Below are 21,660 nucleotides of genomic sequence, written 5' to 3'. Positions count from 1 at the left end.
CATATTATCTGTGGATGACTGTGACTGTGGGTTCAGGCTGTGACCGCGAGATTCGGTCATGTTCAGGTTTCAGGTCACAGGTTCACAGACTGTGTTGTGACTCACTAGAAATAACATTTTGTGATGAAGCCAGAGCCTTCTGACCTTTTGATCATGTAATTCTGTAAAGTTGAAGTGTAGGTACGAGGAGGGCGGCTCACATGCTGTTGTTGTATCGAGTTTGAGATGACTTTTCATAGAATATTGCCCCACATAAAAGGTCATTTTTGACATGAAAGTCCTTTATCTCATCACAAAATACATGAGAATTTGGTTATTCTGTCATTGAGATCATTTCACATCTAACCTTATCAAGTGCAGTAGAACTTTCTGGTTTCATTGAATTTGCATAACAGACACGATTTATTTTATGTCAAAGTCAGCTGTTTAAAAATCACTTTCTTTCTTTCTCTTTATGTGTTCATACCCGGTCCTAGAAAATTGGAAGTGGGAAGATGTATGCGTGTATGTGGTTTATTTTATCATGAGATTAATTTTCCTGGAAGCAAATACTTCCTACATTCAGATATTTCAGGAAGAGCAGGAGAGCTCACCAGGCTTCCTGTCAACAAGAGGAAGCAGCCTGAAGTTTCAGTTCATGTCAGATGTTCGGGAACTTCATATCTGAAAAAGCCACAAAGGGAAATAGAGTTTATATCAAGCTTAGTGTTTAATAATACAAAAGCCACAGAAACTGATTTTTCTCATTTCAAAAATACAATCATAGATTCGGTCAAGGACAGTGGATCATTTTGAATTAGGTCCTATATCTCAGGACAAGAGGATGAGAAAATATCAAAGCATTGAAGTATGACTGAGTATTTTTAAATTAGGACTGGCGTTATTCATTCTAAAAAAGACAGTTTGCATTTACATTATATAATCTGTGACAATCAATAGCGTCAGTGAAACTTTGATGCTATGAACTGTATCGGTGAAGAGAGAAGCAGTCAGAAAGTTGAAATGTCAGTGCGTTCCCTGATTGTTATACATAAGAACAGCTGTGTCATGTTCTAGGGGGAAGTTCAAAGCTCCATTTATAGTACAGACTACAAAATGTGGAGCAGCACATAAGAGATTTGGCCTCCCTCCAACAGCAGAGTAGACACAGCATTAACTTATATGTCCACCACTGTGGCTTCATTCCACTCAGGCCCGTGAAGTGGCCGTTAGTCTCTTCCTCATCCTCTGAAGTCAAACTCTGTGTGGTTCAACCACCCAAACTCCTTACTGCCAGCTCTGCTTTATGTCCAAACAGACCTCTACATCCGCAGACACCCAGTGAGATAGGACGGTACTTGAGCACAGCACACTTGTAGCTTGTATTAAATAAGTAAATAACGCTTTCCTGAGGTCGAACAACAAGTCAAGTAGGAGACTATCTTGTGTCTTTTTGTTGCTGTTGTCTTGCTCTAACCTTTTTTTTTTTTAAATGTCCATTGCCAGGCACACTTGAGATTTATTTTTAATGCATTTACCTTGAGCCCACTCAAGAATCCCAGCCTGCCACTTTCAAGCCTCAAGGCCGAGCTGATTTTATGCAGCTGTGATTAGTCACCAAATGTAATTAGCCATTTGGCAATGCTGTTGTCAGGATAACAGGTGACCCCTCAGAGAGTAAGTCTACACTGTAACCCTAAGAAAACATAGCCCAGCTTCAGTTGTGTGGTGATCTTAAATAATGTCAGTAGCTCTTCCTTTCAACTGGTCCTTTCTATGACTGCAGTGTCAACCTTGAGTGCAGCTGGTTTATCAAAATATTCATCAAACACAGCAGATAAATTGTGTCTATATATTATCTATTGCAGAGAATTGCTTTTGGGAGGATTTTGTGTTATTTTCCGCAGTGTTTCAGAGGAAAACAATAACTCTGCTTCATATTTATTGTCTTTCCCCAGAGATAACTGTTTCACTGAGGCGCTTTAGTTTTTATGGTAGAGGTTCCATGACAAAAGGATACTGTAGTTGTACTTGTGGGAAACCATTTGTAATTGTTTCCATCAGCCACTTTGGTTCCAGCATTCTTGCTTATTTTTTCTCCCCTGCTTTAGTGTTGAATAGTTGACGTCATTCTAAACACAAACCGATGGGGTAGTTGATTGGCTTTAGGTTCCTACCAGAGTTGTGCGACAGATATGAGAGAGAGGAAGGAGGAAAGTAAAAATAGCCTGCATGCATTGTGTAAAATCAGCATCTGCACACAAAGCATTCGTGAAAAAGTCCTGCTAGGAACCACTGAACGAAGGAGGGCCATTTTAAAGTCCAACAATGACTTTGCATTTGCAAGATAATTCAGAATAATGGTCTTTTGTACTTTAAATGCATTTCAGGCTTAACGTTTGAGGTTGTACTGATAATTCACTCTGCATAAACATTAAAGAAGGGTAAGACGTGCATCTTGCAAACAAAACGAGCTTTGTCTGAAAATGGGACAAAGGACCTAGACACCCAGTCAGACTTGAGGAGAAGTATGCCTCGAGTGTGTCTCCATAACCCCAAACCCCATAAGTGGTGGGAGTTGTGAGGGCTCGTCGAAAAGTTCCCCTTGGCTGCTGGAGCAGAGATAATTGGACCCAGGTTTAGCCGGAGTTTTGGTATTCACATCTCGAGCCAAGTTTTGATCCTCACAACTCCTCTGAACAGACATCGCCTGTGCGAGCAGGGTGACATATTTTGATTCTCTGCATGTGAGGAATTGATTTTTTCTTTTTTCTGTGGGTCCTACACATGTGGATAATGATTATCGTAAACATGCGGTGTCATATGATAACCAATATCTGGCCTTTAACAGCAGAAACAGCAGTGTTTGCTTGCAGGGGGATGAATTGATCTGTCTGGCGTGTTGCGTAGAGGTCAAAGGTTGTAGGACAATCACACGAGACGTGAGGGGTGTTACGACAGTGCTGCAGGGTGACAGTGGAGCCTGAGGCAGGAGAAGGAGATGTGCTCATGAAGTTGTCTCAATGACTCTCTCGTCATGTTTCCCTTGTCATCATGTTTTTATCTTAATCAGAGTCACTTTTTAATGCAAAACTAGATTAGGCATCAGTCCACTAATTTGTTCATGTCTTCAAAATAATATAAAACAAAAAAAAAAGATGGATGCAATGCATTGATACACAGCCCTATTATCAAAATGTTCATGGTTGATTTTCTGCTAATAAACTTAATAATTGTAAAAATCGCCAAAAAGATTAAAGGGGATAAAAGTTATAAAAGAGATACTATCATTATTCATTTCAGCAGTTTCAGCCAAGACAGCTGCATTTAAACAGCCAGATTTCGTCCCTTTGACGCAGGAGACTCATAGAACTACAAGAAATTAAAAAAGAATATGGCCCCTCAGAGCTTGAACTTTAGCGGCTTGAAGTGCAATCTGGCAAAGTGTCTGGAAAAATTCCTGTACCTAGAGCAACACATTTCTGTTTACACATATGCAGGTTTTATAACCAACATTCTTTTTTTTTTTTCTCAAGTTACACTAATGTATTTTTTACCAGCACAGGATGATAGTAAAACTGTGAGAATTAAGAAAGTTTTGTCGATGGAAACTTTCATCATATATTTCATCATATATGAGGAAGCACCTTCTTGACCTCGTCATGGCTTGTTTGGGTCTGTGCTGCAGCTTTAAGAGGGCTGCTGATTGTTCTCAGCTGCTTTATAATACAGTGATGAAAAATGCAGTCTGTCTGATTGCACTCAGGACTCTTCTTATGGACCCAAACATTTTTTTTGCACATCCTTCACAGCAAGTAGTGCTTCATCTGTCAACTTTGTCTGTATGTGTGTGTGTGTGTGTGTGTGTGTGTCTCGGCATATGTAACGTGTCTATCGGCAGGTCGCAGGAAAGACATACACCCAGTGGGATGACTTCCTTGTTGAGGGCAGACGCTATGGTCAGCAGGAAATGACCTTGGGAGATCTGATCCAGTATATCAAGGTATGGCCTCCTTATTCCTTTCAGCGAGGAAACACACACTTTCTTCACACCCGGTGCTACTGAGTGCATATTATATGCATGTTTTTTTTAAACATAAACCAGGTGACCTTCCTCCAGTGAACACAATGCCCATTGTTTGAAATGATTGGCAACTTTACACCTACCATTCATGACTTTAGGACTATATTCCACTAACACGGAGGAAGGCCATGCTGTTTTTGAACCATCAACTTTCTTCCAATGACTGAACAATGGAATCTTTTTCCCAGTTCATATGTGTGCTACTCATGCATTACAGTAAATAGTAATAGTAAATAGTAGACTTAGTTTCTCTATCTTACCACCAGTAACTGATCAGCTGATCAGAAACAGGTTTATCAGCTAATTGTACCCATGCTATCCAAGAATACAATGTTCAAAAACATATATAAACTCAGAACCCAATTTTAACCAGGATACTTGTCTGCATATCCCGTGAATTTCTAGTAAATTAGTGTAGTTTAGCGTAACGCATCTGTCCTATTGCTCTATCATATTCAGGTCATCGTCTTTATAATATAAAATAGGCCATGTGCAACAGAAGCCTCTACGCACATGACTCCTAACCTATTTTTTTCATGCATGCACCATCTTGCCCTGAAATGACATTTGGTTTATTGATTCTGCATGAGTTTGTTCTGAGGAGGCAAAGAGAAAATAATTTGGCAAGTGAGCTTATTTACTCCTGGTTTCATTTAACCTTTGACTGGCCAGGTTTCCCCTGGTTTGTTTGTGGAGACACTAAAGAGCTTCCTGAACTTCTGCAGTTGTTTGAGGCCACAGATCATCTTCATCAGACGCTGCAGACTGTTGTCTTTGTAGAAATTGCCTCAGTATAACACATGCAGGCCATACTCTATTCTTTTATTCATTGTTGTGTTTGCTATATTATATATATATTATACTGTCAATATCATTTATTTGTCTTTGTGCAGGAAAAATATAGCTTGACCATCAGCATTCTCTTCTATGGACCAGCTACCTTATACAAAGGACAAGAAGAGAGACTCAACCTGAGGTATGTCCAGTTAAGACAAAGAAACAATCCAATTTTGCAGACACATGGCTACACAACCTTGCACATATAAACAATCACAATAAGCAGCCTCCCTGTGTTTGTTTAGAGGCTAATGGCAGGATGAGGTGTTTCCTCTGAGCCCGTGAGGAGAGGGCCTGTTGACATACTCACACGGATCACTGAACACTGACGATTGATTCGCTCCTCCTCGGGTGTCTTTCTGTTTGTTGAGGACAGCAGTTAAACAGTTAAATTAGCACAACCTTTTTTTTTTCACATCTGAGAAGTCTGCTGTTTGAGCCTGTTCAGTAATGGAGCACAGAAGCCTCAGTTTAAGGACTGAGTCACAGCAGAATATGCACCCTCAGGGATGTGTTGATTCCAGGAGAAACTGTAATTAATTAAGTTGAACCGTGGAAGGTTACAGGCATTATTTCACTTGGTAGATTGGAATGTTTGATTCTAATCAGCCTTGTTGTGATGACTTCATGTTCATCTCTAAACAGCCTGCGTGCATGCCCTTTTCTGTTTTTGATGCTCAAGTCTCTGGGGAGCTGGTGCTGGTGTTGTGGTTAGATTATGCTACAGGGGGAGAGGGGCAGAGTGTCGGCCATGTGGACTGCAGGCCACACATGACAGATGCCCTCTCCACTAGTCACTTCCTGTGCAGTCGTCCTGCCCCAAGCTTCCTGTGTTGGGCCAGTGAAGGGGGAATGTAGAATTTGAAAACCCAGATAACATGAAAATCATTCCTACCGTAGATGTAAATCCTTAAAAATGGGTCACAAATATAATTTCCAAAGACTGAATTTTTTTGTCAAATTACTGGGTACTATAGTTTTTAGCAAATCTTACATGAACCAGTTACATTACATAACTAGTGTATTTGTTGGGGACTATTTTCAGCCGTGGATTAATATACTTTTGTTGTGCTAATGAGCATTTCCAGCAGCAGTACTGTGTATGTGGGACTGACTTAAAATAAACTACAGTGCTGGCTCAGTGTGGCTCATTGATGTGTTTTTGGACCATGATTGCGATCATTCTCTCAGAGGAATAAACTATATCAAGATTTAGATACTTGTTAGTAGGATTAACTCAATGCTGGTTTTGGTCTTTTCGTGGGCTTTGTTGCTAATATGAAAAAGCAAACAGTGAAATATTGTTTCTGTTCATTGTCGATGAGACCATATTTCTAAAAGCTAGATTAATGTAAATGTAAGTTAAAATTAGTGATATTTATAATAGAATTTGTCACTGTATATTTTTGCAGTGTGTCTGACGTGGTGAAGATGGTCACCAAGAAAGATATCCCTCCACACAAGAAGATGCTGGAGTTTATCCCCACTTTTGATGAAGACGAAGACTGTGAGTTGGACCCACCCATCAGATACTTGTTGTGATGCCATCAACATGACGTTCCCACAAAGGTCCAGTGAAAAGGCCCACGCGGAGCTGCTTCGATGTGACACAGCGAACACTCCTGTGACATCAGGATTTTTTTCAGCATTTTGCTTATTTCTTTCATTACGCAAATATTTTGAATCATGCTTAGACAATGTAAAATGAATAATTCACTGTATAATCTGTTGTCCCTTATAGCCATCTCCCAAAACATACAACAGAGGGTATAGAGTCTGTAAGCCATTTGCTCATTTTTTAATTATATGGCAAAAGAGGAAACTTTGCAAAGAGTAAGTTAGTTAGTAGTATACTTACTATTATTACCAGAAATGCTATCAGAAAGTGCTGTTTACTAACGTTTGGTTTTCATTTACATGTAAAATGTGACTTTTGACTAGTCAGGCTGAGAGGTTGGGAAGATGCTTACCAAGGCGTATGGATTAGATGATCTGGCACTGCGGAGTCAAGGCTGGCCAGCTTTCAAGGTTTAATTCAGGTCAGACTGAACAAGATGTTGAAGGGGTGTAGCCGGAGCAGGAGGTTGGCACAGTAGGTACAGTGCTTTGACAACTCTGGGTTCTCTTGCCATCTGGACACAGCTGTCTTGCATAAATCCTGCTCCCATGCACACGAGCAAACCACCCCCTCCCTCAGAGAGGAGAAGCTGGATCATCTACTGAGTCTTCATCTGTCGTCAGATGGCTTTTGTGCATGTCCTGCCCTTTTCTCCTCCACAATCTGTTTCATTTAAACCTCACACTCAAATTAGCACTTTAATGCTTTAACTTTCTTGTCACTTCAACTTTCTATGCTATTGTAACACCAGAATTTCCCCCTGGGGATCAATAAAGCATTTCTATCTGCTTGCCCTGTTGGCTGCATTCAAATTCTCATGGAGAATCCTTTTTGAAAATATCACTGCAATTACTTATGGGGTGATTTATTCACTGTGTAACTAGGTCTGTGATCAAATGATGCTGTTCTCGCTTTAATTCTGTTAATGCAATAAATGTGTGTCTAAGAGGAACTCTGCTACATTTGTGTCTTTCACTAATCGACTCCAGTTCCCTTCAAATCTTTTAAATAGTTGACAAACATGCTTTACTATCACGACTGCGCCACACCCAACCACCCATTTTAACCACAAAAAGTTGTGTTGAATTTACTTTAGCTGAGATGTTGTTAGTCTGTTTATTTTCTTTAAAAAAACACATTTTATCACTGTATAATTGTCAAGACTGACTGGTTGTGCTTAGTTGACACAGAATACTGCATCAGTGACAATTTACCACACATTTACCCCTATAACATCACACGTCTCGTGAAGGATTGAGAGGAAGCTTAAAATGCGTCACAGACAATGACAGATAGCGACAGTGATGAGACTTTTACATTTAGTACTGCTCAAACTCAGGCAGGAACAGAACACGTTTTCATTTATTCCAAAAGACGTTTTATTCCACATGTATCAATGTTATGGACAACATTTTATTATGAAACAGAACCATTTTATCTTAATATGTGTTGTGCAAAGGGTCAGTCCGTAGTTACAGCCTCACTTAAATGTATCCAATAATGTCATTGCATATGATGGGTTGTCGGCTGCCTGTCTTCATGAGAGCAGTGAACTGGTAGAAGTCTGTGTCCAGTTGATGTAGGCCTGTGTGGGACTGGTGAAAGAAAGGTTTGAGAGCCTGGAGTCCCACAGGACAGGACATCCGTTTGGGAGCCTCTGCAGCCCTGCTGACCCTTGTGGAGTTTTCTGGCCTTGGTCTCACCTCCACACTTTTAGACATCCCTGTAAGTCTGCGGCGCATATTTACCAAAATGTCTTTGGCAAGGCGCCTGCCTACAGTGGGCTTTAGTTGTGCTGGCTCAGGACACTCTGGTAGGTCCATCCAGTTCTTAATTAGGTCTGCAAAGCTGTTGTCCCCCAGAACCAGAGGCTGTCTGTTCCTGCTGCGGCTCAGCAGCAACGTCGTCCAGTCCTCCGGGTCACTGGCTTCAAATGAAGTCCAGCGCTCCAAGCAAGCATCCGAGGTTGATTTGGGCCGGATTCGACCAGAAGGTCCTCTGTTTGTGCGGAGACAGGCAGTGGCGGAAACTCTCACATTTCTGGTCCTCCTCAGCACCACACCTTCATCCTGCCAAGAAGCCTCAGAATAACCAGAGTCAACATCCAGACTCTTTTCACTGTTTGGGGAGCCCTGTGTCAAACGCTCATGCTCCTGTTGCTCTTCCTCCTCTTCCAGAGGGCTGGCCAGGCAGCAGGCAGAGTCGTATGTGCTGGCTTCACTGGCGTCAGAAACACGCAGACGAGTGAGCCGCTCTTGCTGTGCCCTCTGTTTGCAGAGCCGCGTTACAGCGAAGGACCGAGCACATGGTTCACTCAGTGGCCTCGGCCTGCTTATCTGCTTCAGGTCCTGCAGGGATCTCACCATGTACTGCATTTGGTCCCGGAGGCAGTCCGCAGAATCTCCTAAACACAGCTACACAGGGAGAAAGACATAAAAGCTTAGTGGTGCAGGGAGACTTTAAATAGATTCGACTCAAAAACAACAATTGTAATCCAGAAGTTATGGTTGACTTTTGTAGCAGGCTACAGAGCAGTTAGGCTGGCTGCCAAAATATCCCATCATGCTCTGGTCGGTCTGGCCGAAGCTTGAACAGTTCCCTGTATTATTTTCAGAACTGGGCCAATAAGATTTTTACCAGCTGAGATCACTCTGCGCTATGACCATATAACAAGTGAAACATTCCTGACAAACCTCAGAGCTGCTTTATGGACACCATCCCATGCAGTGTGAGCCCAGAAAATGAAAAAGTGGTGGCTATGAGAACAGGATGCACATTTTATACAGGGAAAACTCTCTCTGTCTCTTAAAGCAAGAGGGGAAGTAGAGCTGAATCGTGGAGGAGTGCGGAGGCACATATCCTCTCTGGACTCCCCTAACTCACAGGATGTTGACTGGCCTGTATTATAAAGCAGGAAATGACAGCAACATTTTGGAATTACACAACGATTATGTATTAGTTATGAATCACACCATCTTCCAGCCTTCAGATAAACTGAATTCAGTGCAATCCATTTGATTCAACATTGCTTTGTATAGTTCCATCTAAGCCATATGATCTTTAAAGCAGTTGAACAAAAAAGTTCCAATGCGTCCCATTGGCAGAAAGCAGCCTCCTTAAAATCCTTTTAAAACTCAGTAGCTGTTTTGCTTTGGTATTCAAATTCTTATAATATTTAGTTTGTTGGGCCTCCCTGTCCTGCCTGCGTTTGGCTTGGAGGAGCGGGGACGCCACAATGCCATGAAGTTATCACAGCTGTGGGTGCTGAACCATTTGGCCCCTGGGGGGGGGCACTTATCTGACACACAGAGACATCCTCGGTGGGACTCTGTGGTCAGTCTGTACCTCTTAAAATGCCCTGTTCTCCTTGGCTGCCTTCACACAACAAGGAGAAGTGAGTCATCCAGTTGTATGCATTGGGAAAGGACAGTTTGGTCTGAATTAACTGTGAAGTGAGGGGGCTAAAACACCCTGGCTTTTCAAAAACTCCCAAAAGAACAGTCATTAAAGGAAAAGCCTGTACAAAACTGTATACTGCAAAAACCAAACTTTACATGGTGTTTCCTCTATGGGTCCTTGGCAGTCACAATCAAGCCACTGCGGTGCAACAACAAAAGTGTCCAAAAGTAACCAACAGACCAACAACTCACCATTGCTTGAGTATAAAAGTCTTCAGTCACGTTCAGAATCCTGCAAACTGTTTCTGCAACAGAAAAATAATGCATTCATTTCGTCACTCTCACTGCACTTCTCAGAGAAAACAGTCGTTTATTAGTTTGAACTTTTAACTATTATTATTAACACTCACCTTCGTATTTGGTTCAATCGACAACTCCGGAGACTTCCAGCTGATCAGAGGTGATGTCTCTCTCTCGCTCTGTCAAGTCTCGCCTCTGAACTGGAAGAGCGTCTGTCAGCGGACTTTGACGATGCTGAGCTTTTAGCTGCAGCAAATCAGCGCAGGGCATCAAAAAAAATCAACCAATAGCAAGCCGCCTGTAACAAGATACCTCCCTGTGCAATTACAGCGGGCCTTCTGAGACTGAATCACACTGAACTAAAATTGTGAGACTTTAGAGTTGGATGACTAGAATTTTTTAAAATTTTATTTAGCAGTGATTAGATTGAATGGACGTAGAACCCTTTAAAACATTTCCCACTTAACCATTTATCCAGATACCATTAAATATGGCAACGTATTGTATTCAATAAATTGTTAATTTATCATTAAAAACAACACTTAACTATAGTTTCACGAGGATGTGTACATTAATGCGTGAGAATTAAAGGCCGCTTTAGTAAAAGCTGTCTTGAACATCTGCTGTGAGAAGCCTCTCATACATGTGCTGATTTAGTGAAATCTACATGTCGCCACCTTGTGGATCTTTGCAAACAGGACCCCATAATACTAGTCTCCTTTGTCTCTGAATAGAAGCCTCTTCACACCACCTTTTAAGGTTTAAGCCATTGGGGGATCATTCTTCTCTCAAGTTGGTGTTTAGACATGCAAACCATGAATAGGCCTTAAGTGACGCTCTCCTTTCATTTGCAGATGAGAAAAGTCATTCCTGACTGCACCTCAGCTCACCACACTTCTTTGGATGTTGATAACACTTTGTATTGTAATTCAGCCAAGCGCAGTGGTAGGAGACGCACCCAGGATCTACACTTGAGTAAAAGTAGCGATACAAAGATGGAAAAAAAAAGAAGCTAAATTACAAGCAAATGTTCTGCGTTTATAATCCCTCAGAAGAGTTATCAGCAAGCACAAGGCCTAATTCTGTAGAAAAGCAGTCCTATCACAGTTAACTGGTTGAAATTGGGCAGCCTACAGTTCAGTAGTTTGGTCCAGCTACCAACCCAAAAGATCACAAGATAAATCTGTTTATTTATAGATTAGTAATTTTGGTAGGAAAGGAGAAAAGGGACATTTCTAGTAGTTTCTTATTATAAATATTGGATCATTTTTCCTCTTTGGTTCCACGTGCATGTGAGAAACTATCTGACTCATAGACCTTTTCTTGCCTGTCCCTCCCTGTTTACACCGGTCCTCCTGTTGTAGCCCGTCCCTACCAACTCTCATCGTACATTTACATTATCCACAATCTTCTCATCACAGTTTTACATGTGATTGCACCTAAGGACTGCTCCAAATGTCACTGTACTTGTATCGTACAAAAAAGGAATCTTGAATGTTGAGTTTTCTGTTCCACTTTTTATAAATATTTAATTTTATTCCTGTATTTTACCTTCGGCACTATTTTATGTCTCAGATTCTTTTCACTTTTACTGTTCTTTTTTTATACATATCATTTGAGAGTTGCTGGAGGAAGCTTGAGATTTACATTTCTCATTTCCAATGACTATAACTGTTGTGTTGGAGATTGTAGCGCAAAAGGTTGGTTTAATTTTTAGTAATGTATTGTATTATATTGGCTCATGATTATTTTAAATCTGAACATGAAGAGTAACCTGTAGCTGCATGTCAGATAAAAAATAGTTCAGTAAAAAATAGAGTATTTCCCCCTGAAACACAGTAGAAAGTAGAATGGAGTAGAACTATAAAACAGAAATACCTGCTCAGATACCTTGCTGTAGTTAAATACAGTACTTCACCAAATGTACAAAGTTGATTTTCACTAAGCGGCACCACAATAGATTCATATCATCAAACACATAAAAACAGCAAAGCTCTGAGGTTTTTCTGTGAGTCAAGAGGTATTAAACACAAACTACTATTTCTGCATACTCCATTTCTAGTGCCATGCCAGTGCAACCCTCTCTTACATTATATTCCATAATCGTGCTCTGGCTTTTGTACATTTTACTGCCCAATATTGCTATATTTGAGCGTGGAGTTTAAACTTGACCTGGGGATCAGGATACAAGACAAAGTAATCTCCACTGAAGGTCGATTATCTTGCTTTTTCTGAGCTTACAACCCCATGTTATGGCTTTTATCAGCAAATACGCCTCCTGTGTTTTTTAGACACATCACACCGTGGAAGAAAAGATCATGTGACCAAACTTTTATTTACATTTAACAAGTGAATGACTTTTATCTTAATATTAATGAACGACTATCATCCATTTGTCTCAGTGTTGTGGTGCTTTTTAACTCATGGGTTATGTGAACTCAAGTGGAGTAGAAATAGCCCTAATTCACACTATGAAGATAGCATGTCTCTAAAGAACAAGTGTAAACAGATATCAAGGCACAAACATATGTAAAAAGACTTGAAATTAAACAATAATACAGAACAATCCATGTTGAAGACATAACCACCGAAAAATCTTGCAGATATCTTAAAAGTGACACATAACCACTTCTGTTTTGTTTCTTTAAAGAAGTTGCTTAAGGAATGTTATTCAGTTTGTGGGGAATACAAGCTAATCTATGGACAGTCATGCAGAACAATGCACTATAGTACAACGGTGAGTATTGATTCGGTGTAAACATTGTACAAAAAACATTTTCCCTTCATCCATTTTCATTCTCCATGCTTGTTTGTTTTCTTCTAAAAATAAGCTCTGTGCAGTCAAAAGGTTCATAAAATGCCAACATTACTTAACATAAATGAATGTGATTTTTATAAAAAGTTGTTTTGTTTTTTGTACCGTATTCTCCTATTAAACTTTAGAAGCAAAAGGGAAAGTAAAGTGAAAACCTAAAAAACCAAAAAGAGATCTGAATTAAGAAAAAATGAAACTCATCAAATGAAATAACTACCTACTTTAAACAAGTGGTTCTCAAACTGGTCCTTGAAGGCCTTTTAAGGATGAAAAATACTTTAATTTTGCTGTAGTTTCATTTGCCATGTGGCATGATGAGATACTGGGATATTACAATGATAAGATTTACTGTTTCATCAATTATTCTCCACTTCCCTTCAGACAATATAATTTATTAATTTAAAAGTCTCCTGTGAGTGTCCTTGATTGTTAGTGATTCTTGTCCAATAAGGGGGGTCCTTGATCAGATGTCTATTTACAGGCGCTCAGTATGAATAGTATGAGAACCCCTGAACAAGAGCAGTAAGAAATATATATATATATAAAAATAATAACAGAACTGACAGAGAATGTGATGGTTGCAAATCAGTGAAGTTCTTTAAGGTGTCCACGCTAGGAATCAAGTCCGTTATGGTTTTCATTATGAAAAGCAGTAATCATCACATGGCTGTTGCAGTCACTCATGCAGTCTTCGTGGGTCGGGCATTGTCCTGCATGAACACAAAGTCGACAACAACAAAGCACAAACCTTTAGACAAATACAAAAAATGCACAGAAAAGAGCTGTTATTTTACTGTTTGATCTACAAGGTCTTGAATTTAGGTTTACTAATGTATCCTGCTTAATCTGGTCCTCAGCAATTACAGCAAAACTCACAGACTTAGATGAGTTTAAAATCTATATTTAATTCACCCACATCACAAAAAACACATTTTCTCACGTATCCTTCATTTGTTGGTTTTGAGACGTCATGAATTTGTTTGTTGGGCTCAAAGTGATGAGATATGACAATCGTTACCTTGGCTAATCCAGAGAATTAATTGTACAGTTGAATCAATTATATTCATATGGGCAAAAATAATAAATTTGTTTCAATAAGTGAAAAAAAAAAAAACAACAAAAACAAAATATTGCGACTAGTCCGTAGGTGATGTAACAAATGCTCCAAACGGCCTGAGTGTGTGTTATTTGTCATTTGGACCACTGAATTATCAACCAATCAGGATGGCAGTCGCCTACGATTAAACTAGGGCTGCGACTAACAATTACTTTAATTATCAATTAATCTGGCCACTAATCAATAACGTTGTCTTGATAAATTATTTGTTCAGTCTACAAAATGTCAAAAAATAGTAAAAATTATCATCCAGATTTTCCACACCTCATGTTGACATACTCTGCTTGTTTTCTAACCAAGTTTGCAGTCATAGAAAAGAAAGAAACAACAAGCTGGAGAGAAGCTAGAGTCAGAGGGTTTTTGGTATTTTCTACCGAGCAAATGACGAAAAATTAATTATCAAATTGTTGCCATTTCATTTTCTATTGATCAACTACGTGATTAATTGACAGATCGTTTCAGCTATGGGCCACCTACATGACTTAAAGTGGTTCATTTTAGATTTTCTTGACGCTGTCGTCCGTCTATCTCACCTTTAGAAAAGACCGCAGTCTTTCAGGTTGTTCTTAATAATGACGTCGGTGACGGCGTCAAAGACAAACTGCACGTTCTTGGTGTCAGTGGCACAGGTGAAGTGGGTGTAGATCTCCTTTGTGTCCTTTTTCTTGTTCAGGTCCTCAAACTTGGTCTGGATGTAACTGGCTGCTTCATCAAACTTGTTGGCTCCTGGAAAGACGAGGAAGTTATTTGTTGATAAGATGACAGATTATGTTTTCTTATGTTGTGATTTGTTAGTAAGCCAACCCATCTGTGGTCGCACTGCGGATGTTTAACTCTTAAAGCACTGCTCTCAGGTGCGGTACAGACCCTGGTATTCCACTGTGTACCTGTGTATTCTGGGAAGCAGATGGTGAGGGGGCTGCGAGTAATCTTCTCCTCAAAGAGATCCTTCTTGTTGAGGAAGAGGATGATGGAGGTCTCAGTGAACCACTTGTTGTTGCAGATGGAGTCAAACAGTTTCATGCTCTCATGCATTCGGTTCTAAAAAAAGAAGCGAAATCAGTCACGGCTTATTGCCTCAACTAAAGCACAACACATCAGAGCTGCCACCAGGGGAAGATGTTGTTTCATATTTTGAACAGGAGGATTAACCAGTGCAGGGGAGGTCCTACAGAGCATATTTTGCTCAAATCTCTCCTGAGCTCTTCCTTTAAATTCATGAGCAGTTCAAGGACCTGGGGTCAAATGGTTCAAGTTACTTGAAAAATGAACTGTCATTACATAATTACTCTCCTTTGAACTGGAAATGGATCGTTAAAGACAACTGAGCCAATTTTACCAACTGCAGCTCAATATTATTACGGTATAATAAAAGAGGGATGGGCAGTGTTAAATGCCTTGTAATGCCCTACAATCCAAACTACCTCATTCTGAAAATGAAACCGATTTATTAAGTTAGTAAATTATCATCCGTGCATATGCAGACACACACACACACGCAAGACGGTGATTTTTTTTCTCTTACCATCTCCTCATCCTCAGCCAGCACCAGGTCATAAGCACTGAGTGCAACACAAAAAATAATGGCCGTGACTCCTTCAAAACAGTGGATCCACTTCTTCCTCTCCGAGCGCTGGCCTCCCACATCAAACATCCTGCAGGGGGGATGAAGCAAAGGAGATACATTGTGTGAGTGAGTGTGTGCGTGTGCACATTAGTGGGGGAAGGAGGTCACAATGAAAGACAGTACGGTGAAGCCGATAGAGAACAGGGCACTGAGGGGGACATTTCAGGAGGAATGATGGTGAAGGAAGGAAGGAAGGAAAAAGTTAGGGTGTTATTCCATCCCTGGATGCACATTAAGTTTTCATGAGGTTGCTTTGAGAAAACAAAAGTGGCGAAGGAGGTGGGGAGCTGTCCATCAGATATCTGATAAAAGACTGCAGGGTCAGTGAGGGCTACGAGAGGCAGGCAGTGCTTCGCTCTATATTCGAAGTGGAGCACTGCGTAATGGGGAAGCAGAGCACTGTGATTGACGCTCTTAGAGGTGTGAGCAAAACCCTACAGACAGCTGAAGCGATAATACTCCGCCACATCATATTTTGGTTATATGGAGGGTGAATAGGAGGTTTCACCGAACCCACAACCTGACAAATTTAAATCAAGCCATTGTCCAATGATGACATCTCTCTGTATCTATAAGTATTTCCTTTCCATACTTATTATGGCCCACATGACAGTATTATAAAAACGTGACTTTCTTCTTATTGATTGCCTCCATGTATTATTCATGCCAAATATTGAGGCTGTGACAGAAGGTAAATATCAGAGAGTTTATCGGGAAACAGGTCACACCAGTGCCATGTGGCTGCTGCTGCTTTTTTATTATCCATATCTGCTGAAGCATTGGGTATTGTATAAGCAGCTCGCCACCTAAAAACAGCAAACTAAACAAGTCAGATCTGTCAAAATAAGAAGTCTCCATCTCTTGTTACCTAGAAATACACCTATATACTATACAGGAACTGGAACTGCTTCAGTATAGGTCCTGTTATCAATGTGTGTGTGTGTGTTTCTTTTATTTATTTATTTTTTTAATCGATGTATGTTTTAACACTCACTGTATCTCTCATACATCCTCTATACATCCATTACTATCCCACGCATGAGTGCTCAGGCTGGGTCAGAGCATATTTTATGTAAGACCCACAGAACTGTGCCATGAAAGACACACTAAAATGTTAGCACTATATAAAGCTCTGGTTTTACTGAACGAGAGCACGGTGAGCAGGATCTAACTCATTTACCCAGCTCTCAGTGCAATCGTGATAATTAAGCTTTTAATTGCTGGTATAATTTGGTATCTGAGTAGCTGAGTTGCACATTTCAAGCCAGAAGGGTCAGTCGCTCCTCTATGCTATTAATGTCGGGACCAAAATTAAGTCTAGCAATTTGTTTAGAGCAGGTGTGGAGGAGGATGGCGCGGTGACGTCACTGCTTATGCTGATAGAGTCTAACTCAAAGAAAACACTTGCGTTGAAATGCTGGCATCTACCCTGCTATTTTCGTATTCAAGCTAGATTTTTGCATTGCTGCTTTCCCAAAATGACGCCAAGGACAGTTAAATTTTATTCGGTAATTGTCATGTTTCACGTGCTCTTGTGTGGTTGGTACGGTGAGTGTCAAGTGGTAGTTTCTTTTTTTTACTAAATAACACTACAAGCAAGCACCACAGTTGAGCGAACACTAGGGGGTCATATTACCTCCCCACATATTATCAGGTTACTTAATGTCAAATACACAGTCTCACTGTGGATGAGCTGCTAAGTGAGAGTTGCTTGGACTCTCACACTGGTTTGCAAATGTCAAAAGTGCCTGTTTTAATAAAAAGGAGACAGGGCGAGGCTGAAGATGCCACGTGAAGTGCTTACTTGAAGTGCAGTTCCTTGAATGTGAAGTGAGTCTCCACGATGCCAGTGGTCTTAACGCGGGTTCGCAGCACATCCTGCTGGGTGGGGATGTAATCTGCTTTAGCTATCCTCTCCAGGTCATTCAAGTAACTACGAGAGAAGATAGAGAGTGATCAGGATTTCAACATGATTTGCAGGACAGAAACGGGCTGTACACACACAAATATATACAGTAGGTTAGTGATGCACTTGTGGTGCACTAACAACAGTCAAAGCAGTCTGCTTTTTACTGAACTGCTTTGAACTGTGTTTGCGAACTTTCTGTGGAGTGAGTTATATTCAATAGCAGACTGTTAAACTTTACTTGAACCTTACTTAAGTTATGACCAAATGCATTAAGTAGGTTAGACTCCAATACATACTTTTTTATCCTCATAGAACTTCTACACACAGTCTTTCAGGAGTGACTCTAGCATATCCAACTACAGTATGGATGACTGAACTGTGAATTGCAAAGTAGTTTTCTTTTTCTTTTTTTGATTTGTTTTTGGCTTGGCACATTCACTATGATGCTTTCATGCTGTTGATTCACACAGTGGTGAAATACTTATGTATGAGTATCATGAGTGTAGGAGCTGAATTGGTTCTGCAGCATATTTCCCCCTTGGTTACTACTGTTGTTGTAGGAGTTTCATAGTGGCTCATACTCTGGTCTCTGATGGAGGGTGATATAGTATATTACCTCTGGGGATGTAAACACAACTGTTGTCTTGCATGCAGCATATTCACATTATCATTTCCCTGCAGTAGCTGCCTCAGTTTAAACTCAGCGTGGCTCGTGTCATACAGACAAGATACTGTAGGTGGTCATCCACATCGACTTACATCTAAATTGCTGATCTTGCTTAAACTTCTGCCACATTCAGCTGCACTGCTTGCCAACCTGTAGCTTAAATATACATGTATGCACTGCTCATTATCTGCTCCCTCTTGATAATACACAACATTTCTTGAATAATTACCATACATACATTTATTATACAAGTTCAATATGCTGAAGTTAAATAGTATCCGTTGCATAGCTGACGTCCTGGCCTGCTGCTGCATCTCCGGAGGTTTTCCTGGGTTTATTATTACGTCTCCTGCAATTGATATACCCAACACTCTGTATCTAATGAAGTGTTTTGGTGGTAGATTTTTTATTGTCACTCTAATCTCAGCTATGCTTTACTTGGTGTACACTTGTGGGGAATGAGATGAGGTCAGAGCGTGGATGCCAAATATCAACTCTGCACATACTCAGTATTCATATAATAAATCCTCATGTGAAATGGCTGAATGAAATGTCAATGCGAGACCACTAAGGGATAGCCGCTAGACCTACAAGTACAATGTACTATCCATAGAGGGAGGATTTCTTTGACAAAATGCACATTTTTTGCTCCACTTAAGTGAATTTTATGTTTATTAGAGAAAAGAAAAGAAGATTATTTGTTCTTCCTACTGTGACTTGTTTGAATACAAAATTCCAAGGCAATCAGTGAGATCAATCTTTAAGGATGATTTGCCTCTTAAAAGTAAGATAACGAGTTACTTGAAAGAGCAATGTTGAAAATATGCGGGTTCTAATGAACATGTTACATTTCACATAAAAGGAAAAAGACAGTAGGTTGTCTTCTCTTGACCCAACCTGCCCCGCATACACAAGCATTTGCATCATCATCCAAGGCCAGCTGGGAGCTTTTAGTGGCCCAGCCAACCTATGCTTCACAGACAGAAAGAGAAATATATATAAAGTGGGGGTTTCTAGCGCAGCTTCACCTACTTCCAAGGTGCATGGAGAACGGAAAATGTCTCAAGAGGTCAACACTGCAGCATCATCTGTAGTATACAGAGCAACGTCATTGTCAGACAAATGTGTTCCGTCTTTTGGCCTTCATCAGGCTCAGGAAAAGATATATATACAGCATTTTTTTTTGTAGACCTCTCTCTATTTATGCATGTCACGTAAACAGAATAGTACAAATTAATGATGTGACAAAATCTTATTGAAGTGAATAAAAACATAAATGATTAAACAAGGAAACAAGGAAAGGAAACAAATGGGCCACTTGGGGGTTTTATTATCACACCTATCAATACTTTTACATAGAGGCAAATTTTCCTTTAAGTAAATGACGAGTTTGATTTTTTTCATCCCTCAAGACACATTATTCTGTGCTCTGCATATCAGGTTTCAATGTTAAAGAATCAAACCCAGACGAACTAAATGGAAGTTATTGGACTGTATTTCCAGTCTCTATAGCACCCTAGAGAAGTTAGAGACAGGTTTCCCACTGCAGTGCATATGAGATGCTGAAAGTGCTGCACAATTAGATCCATCACAACACCAAGAGAACAGCATCCCTAATGGGAGGAATATTAAACAGCCCTTTCTATGACACCAACATGGAATTAATCAGCACATCCGTCCACCAAATATAAACAAAGTCAAATCTTTCCTGAGCTGTTTTCTAGTATTATTACAATAAAATTAAAGTGCAATGTTGCAGTTGCAAAACTATATTCCAATACGAACGACAAACAGGTATGCAGGATGAGAAAAAGAGCACATTTGACGGCTGTGAGGTTTCCCACTTGACCACATTTACATTTATAGTGGCGTATGCAAGAGAATATTGTATATTCATTGATGTACAAGTAGACGAGGATATGTAAGGAGGACGTTGATAATGGCAGCCTGAATTTTACAGTGGGCTGAATATTAAAAATTTAAGATTTAAACAAGTCCGCGCATAGCTGGAAGGTATTACTTTGTTGGAGCAGAATTACTTCAGAGAAAAAGCATAAACGTCTATTAGATTCTCGAGCAGCATCACAGTATAAAAAGTACACACATAAATCCACACTCACTATGCAGCAGAGTCGTTGAGTTGGTACTCTCGCGACCGGGCAAAGCAACTCTGAATGCCGCTGTCACCCCACAGCCGCCTGACCACGTTGGCCAGGTCATCAGGAAGGATGCCCTGTTCTTCAGCAGCTGCAGACAAGGCGAAGAGCTGCTGGGCATCGTCCTACAGGGGGAGATAAGGATATATGACAGGACTGTCACAATGTGAGCAACATACATGTTATCCTTGACACAAGCAAAAATTACATCATCTATATAGATTTGTGCATGAATTGCAGCGTAAATGTAAGTGATGTGGAACAAAATCCACTGTCCTACTTGTGTAAAAAAGCCAGTTTTAAATTGACTGGAGCTAAAATTACGTTTAAGAAGTCTTAGTTCGACAAATGATTTTTTTCTTTTTAGCACAACGTTCCCTCTTTGTGCTTCGACAGAGAGCGATTGGTTGCTCGGGAACTTTGGAAGATACCCTCCATATTTTTTTGTCTAGCACACAGCTGAAGCTTCATATTAGCTTTGTCTGGACATTAAAATGCATTTATGGAGAGAACAAGGAGTGTGGATTTTGTCCTTTTTTTCTTGCATTAATTGAAATGTCTATTAGAGGGGATATTTTTGGACAGTAGGAACAACTACAGCAACCAACAACTCTGTTAATGTACTAATGGGAATGTGGATATTAGTTGAACACAGACATGAAAAAGCATGGCCTTATTGTTTTAAGGCAGAAATATATGAAAATGATACAGCAAATACAACCCCAACAACGATCAGTGAAAAATCCTTTCAGCTGATAGAAGAGTATTTGGACACATACAGTAATCCAAATAAATGTCGTCATGTCATGCCAAGGAAGCAAAGGTTATGATAGTAGCAATATAATGTGATGATGAAACTTATGATAAGCCGATGCCAGCCAATCTGGACTGAGCGCATGTAAAAGGTAACAGCATGCAGGGTTGCTACAACAGAGAGTGGCTTGATTTCCTGCTGTTTGCCACCTTGCTTGTTTCTCTCAATTCTCCATCTTCTTGTTGTGAAATTAACAAGCTTCTCTGAGCGATATGATAAAATACAAAAAGCAGTAATTAATGCCTCATCTTCCAGTTGAATGTGCATGTAGTCACCATTAAAATAAAGGGATGATTCACAATGGACAACACATTTCACACTTTTCTGTGTGTGTGTGTG

General features: G+C 40.2%; 3 protein-coding genes across 3 annotated transcripts in view; 1 reads left to right on the top strand and 2 right to left on the bottom strand.

Annotated features, from left to right (window-relative positions):
* uba7 (ubiquitin-like modifier activating enzyme 7) overlaps nt 1–7,425 on the top strand; it is a 31,977-nt gene extending 24,552 nt beyond the window's left edge. Inside the window, exons 22-24 of the mRNA XM_070841454.1 lie at nt 3,881–3,982; nt 4,957–5,039; nt 6,313–7,425. Of these exons, the coding sequence (XP_070697555.1) occupies nt 3,881–3,982; nt 4,957–5,039; nt 6,313–6,442 (315 nt within the window). The 3' untranslated portion in view covers nt 6,443–7,425. The remainder of the gene's footprint in view (nt 1–3,880; nt 3,983–4,956; nt 5,040–6,312) is intronic.
* Nucleotides 7,426–7,907: 482 nt separating this feature from the next.
* LOC139216849 (PAK4-inhibitor inka2-like) lies at nt 7,908–10,400 on the bottom strand. The gene is made up of 3 exons (XM_070848084.1): nt 10,327–10,400; nt 10,169–10,221; nt 7,908–8,932 (listed from the first exon to the last, which is right to left on the bottom strand). The coding sequence occupies exons 2-3, from the start codon at nt 10,169–10,171 to the stop codon at nt 8,003–8,005; spliced, it is 933 nt and encodes a 310-aa protein (XP_070704185.1). The 5' UTR covers nt 10,172–10,221; nt 10,327–10,400; the 3' UTR covers nt 7,908–8,002.
* Nucleotides 10,401–12,530: 2,130 nt separating this feature from the next.
* Nucleotides 12,531–21,660, bottom strand: part of LOC139209111 (guanine nucleotide-binding protein G(i) subunit alpha-2) — a 41,654-nt gene continuing 32,524 nt past the window's right edge. Inside the window, exons 4-9 of the mRNA XM_070838786.1 lie at nt 20,472–20,632; nt 17,580–17,708; nt 15,674–15,803; nt 15,036–15,189; nt 14,682–14,874; nt 12,531–13,741 (exon numbers count right to left, since the gene is read on the bottom strand). Coding sequence (XP_070694887.1) covers nt 14,684–14,874; nt 15,036–15,189; nt 15,674–15,803; nt 17,580–17,708; nt 20,472–20,632 — 765 coding nt within the window. The 3' untranslated portion in view covers nt 12,531–13,741; nt 14,682–14,683. The remainder of the gene's footprint in view (nt 13,742–14,681; nt 14,875–15,035; nt 15,190–15,673; nt 15,804–17,579; nt 17,709–20,471; nt 20,633–21,660) is intronic.

This window comes from Pempheris klunzingeri, chromosome 2, assembly GCF_042242105.1.
Source record: "Pempheris klunzingeri isolate RE-2024b chromosome 2, fPemKlu1.hap1, whole genome shotgun sequence".
Taxonomy (NCBI): domain Eukaryota; kingdom Metazoa; phylum Chordata; class Actinopteri; order Acropomatiformes; family Pempheridae; genus Pempheris; species Pempheris klunzingeri.
This window is presented reverse-complemented; position numbering and strand designations above follow the sequence as displayed.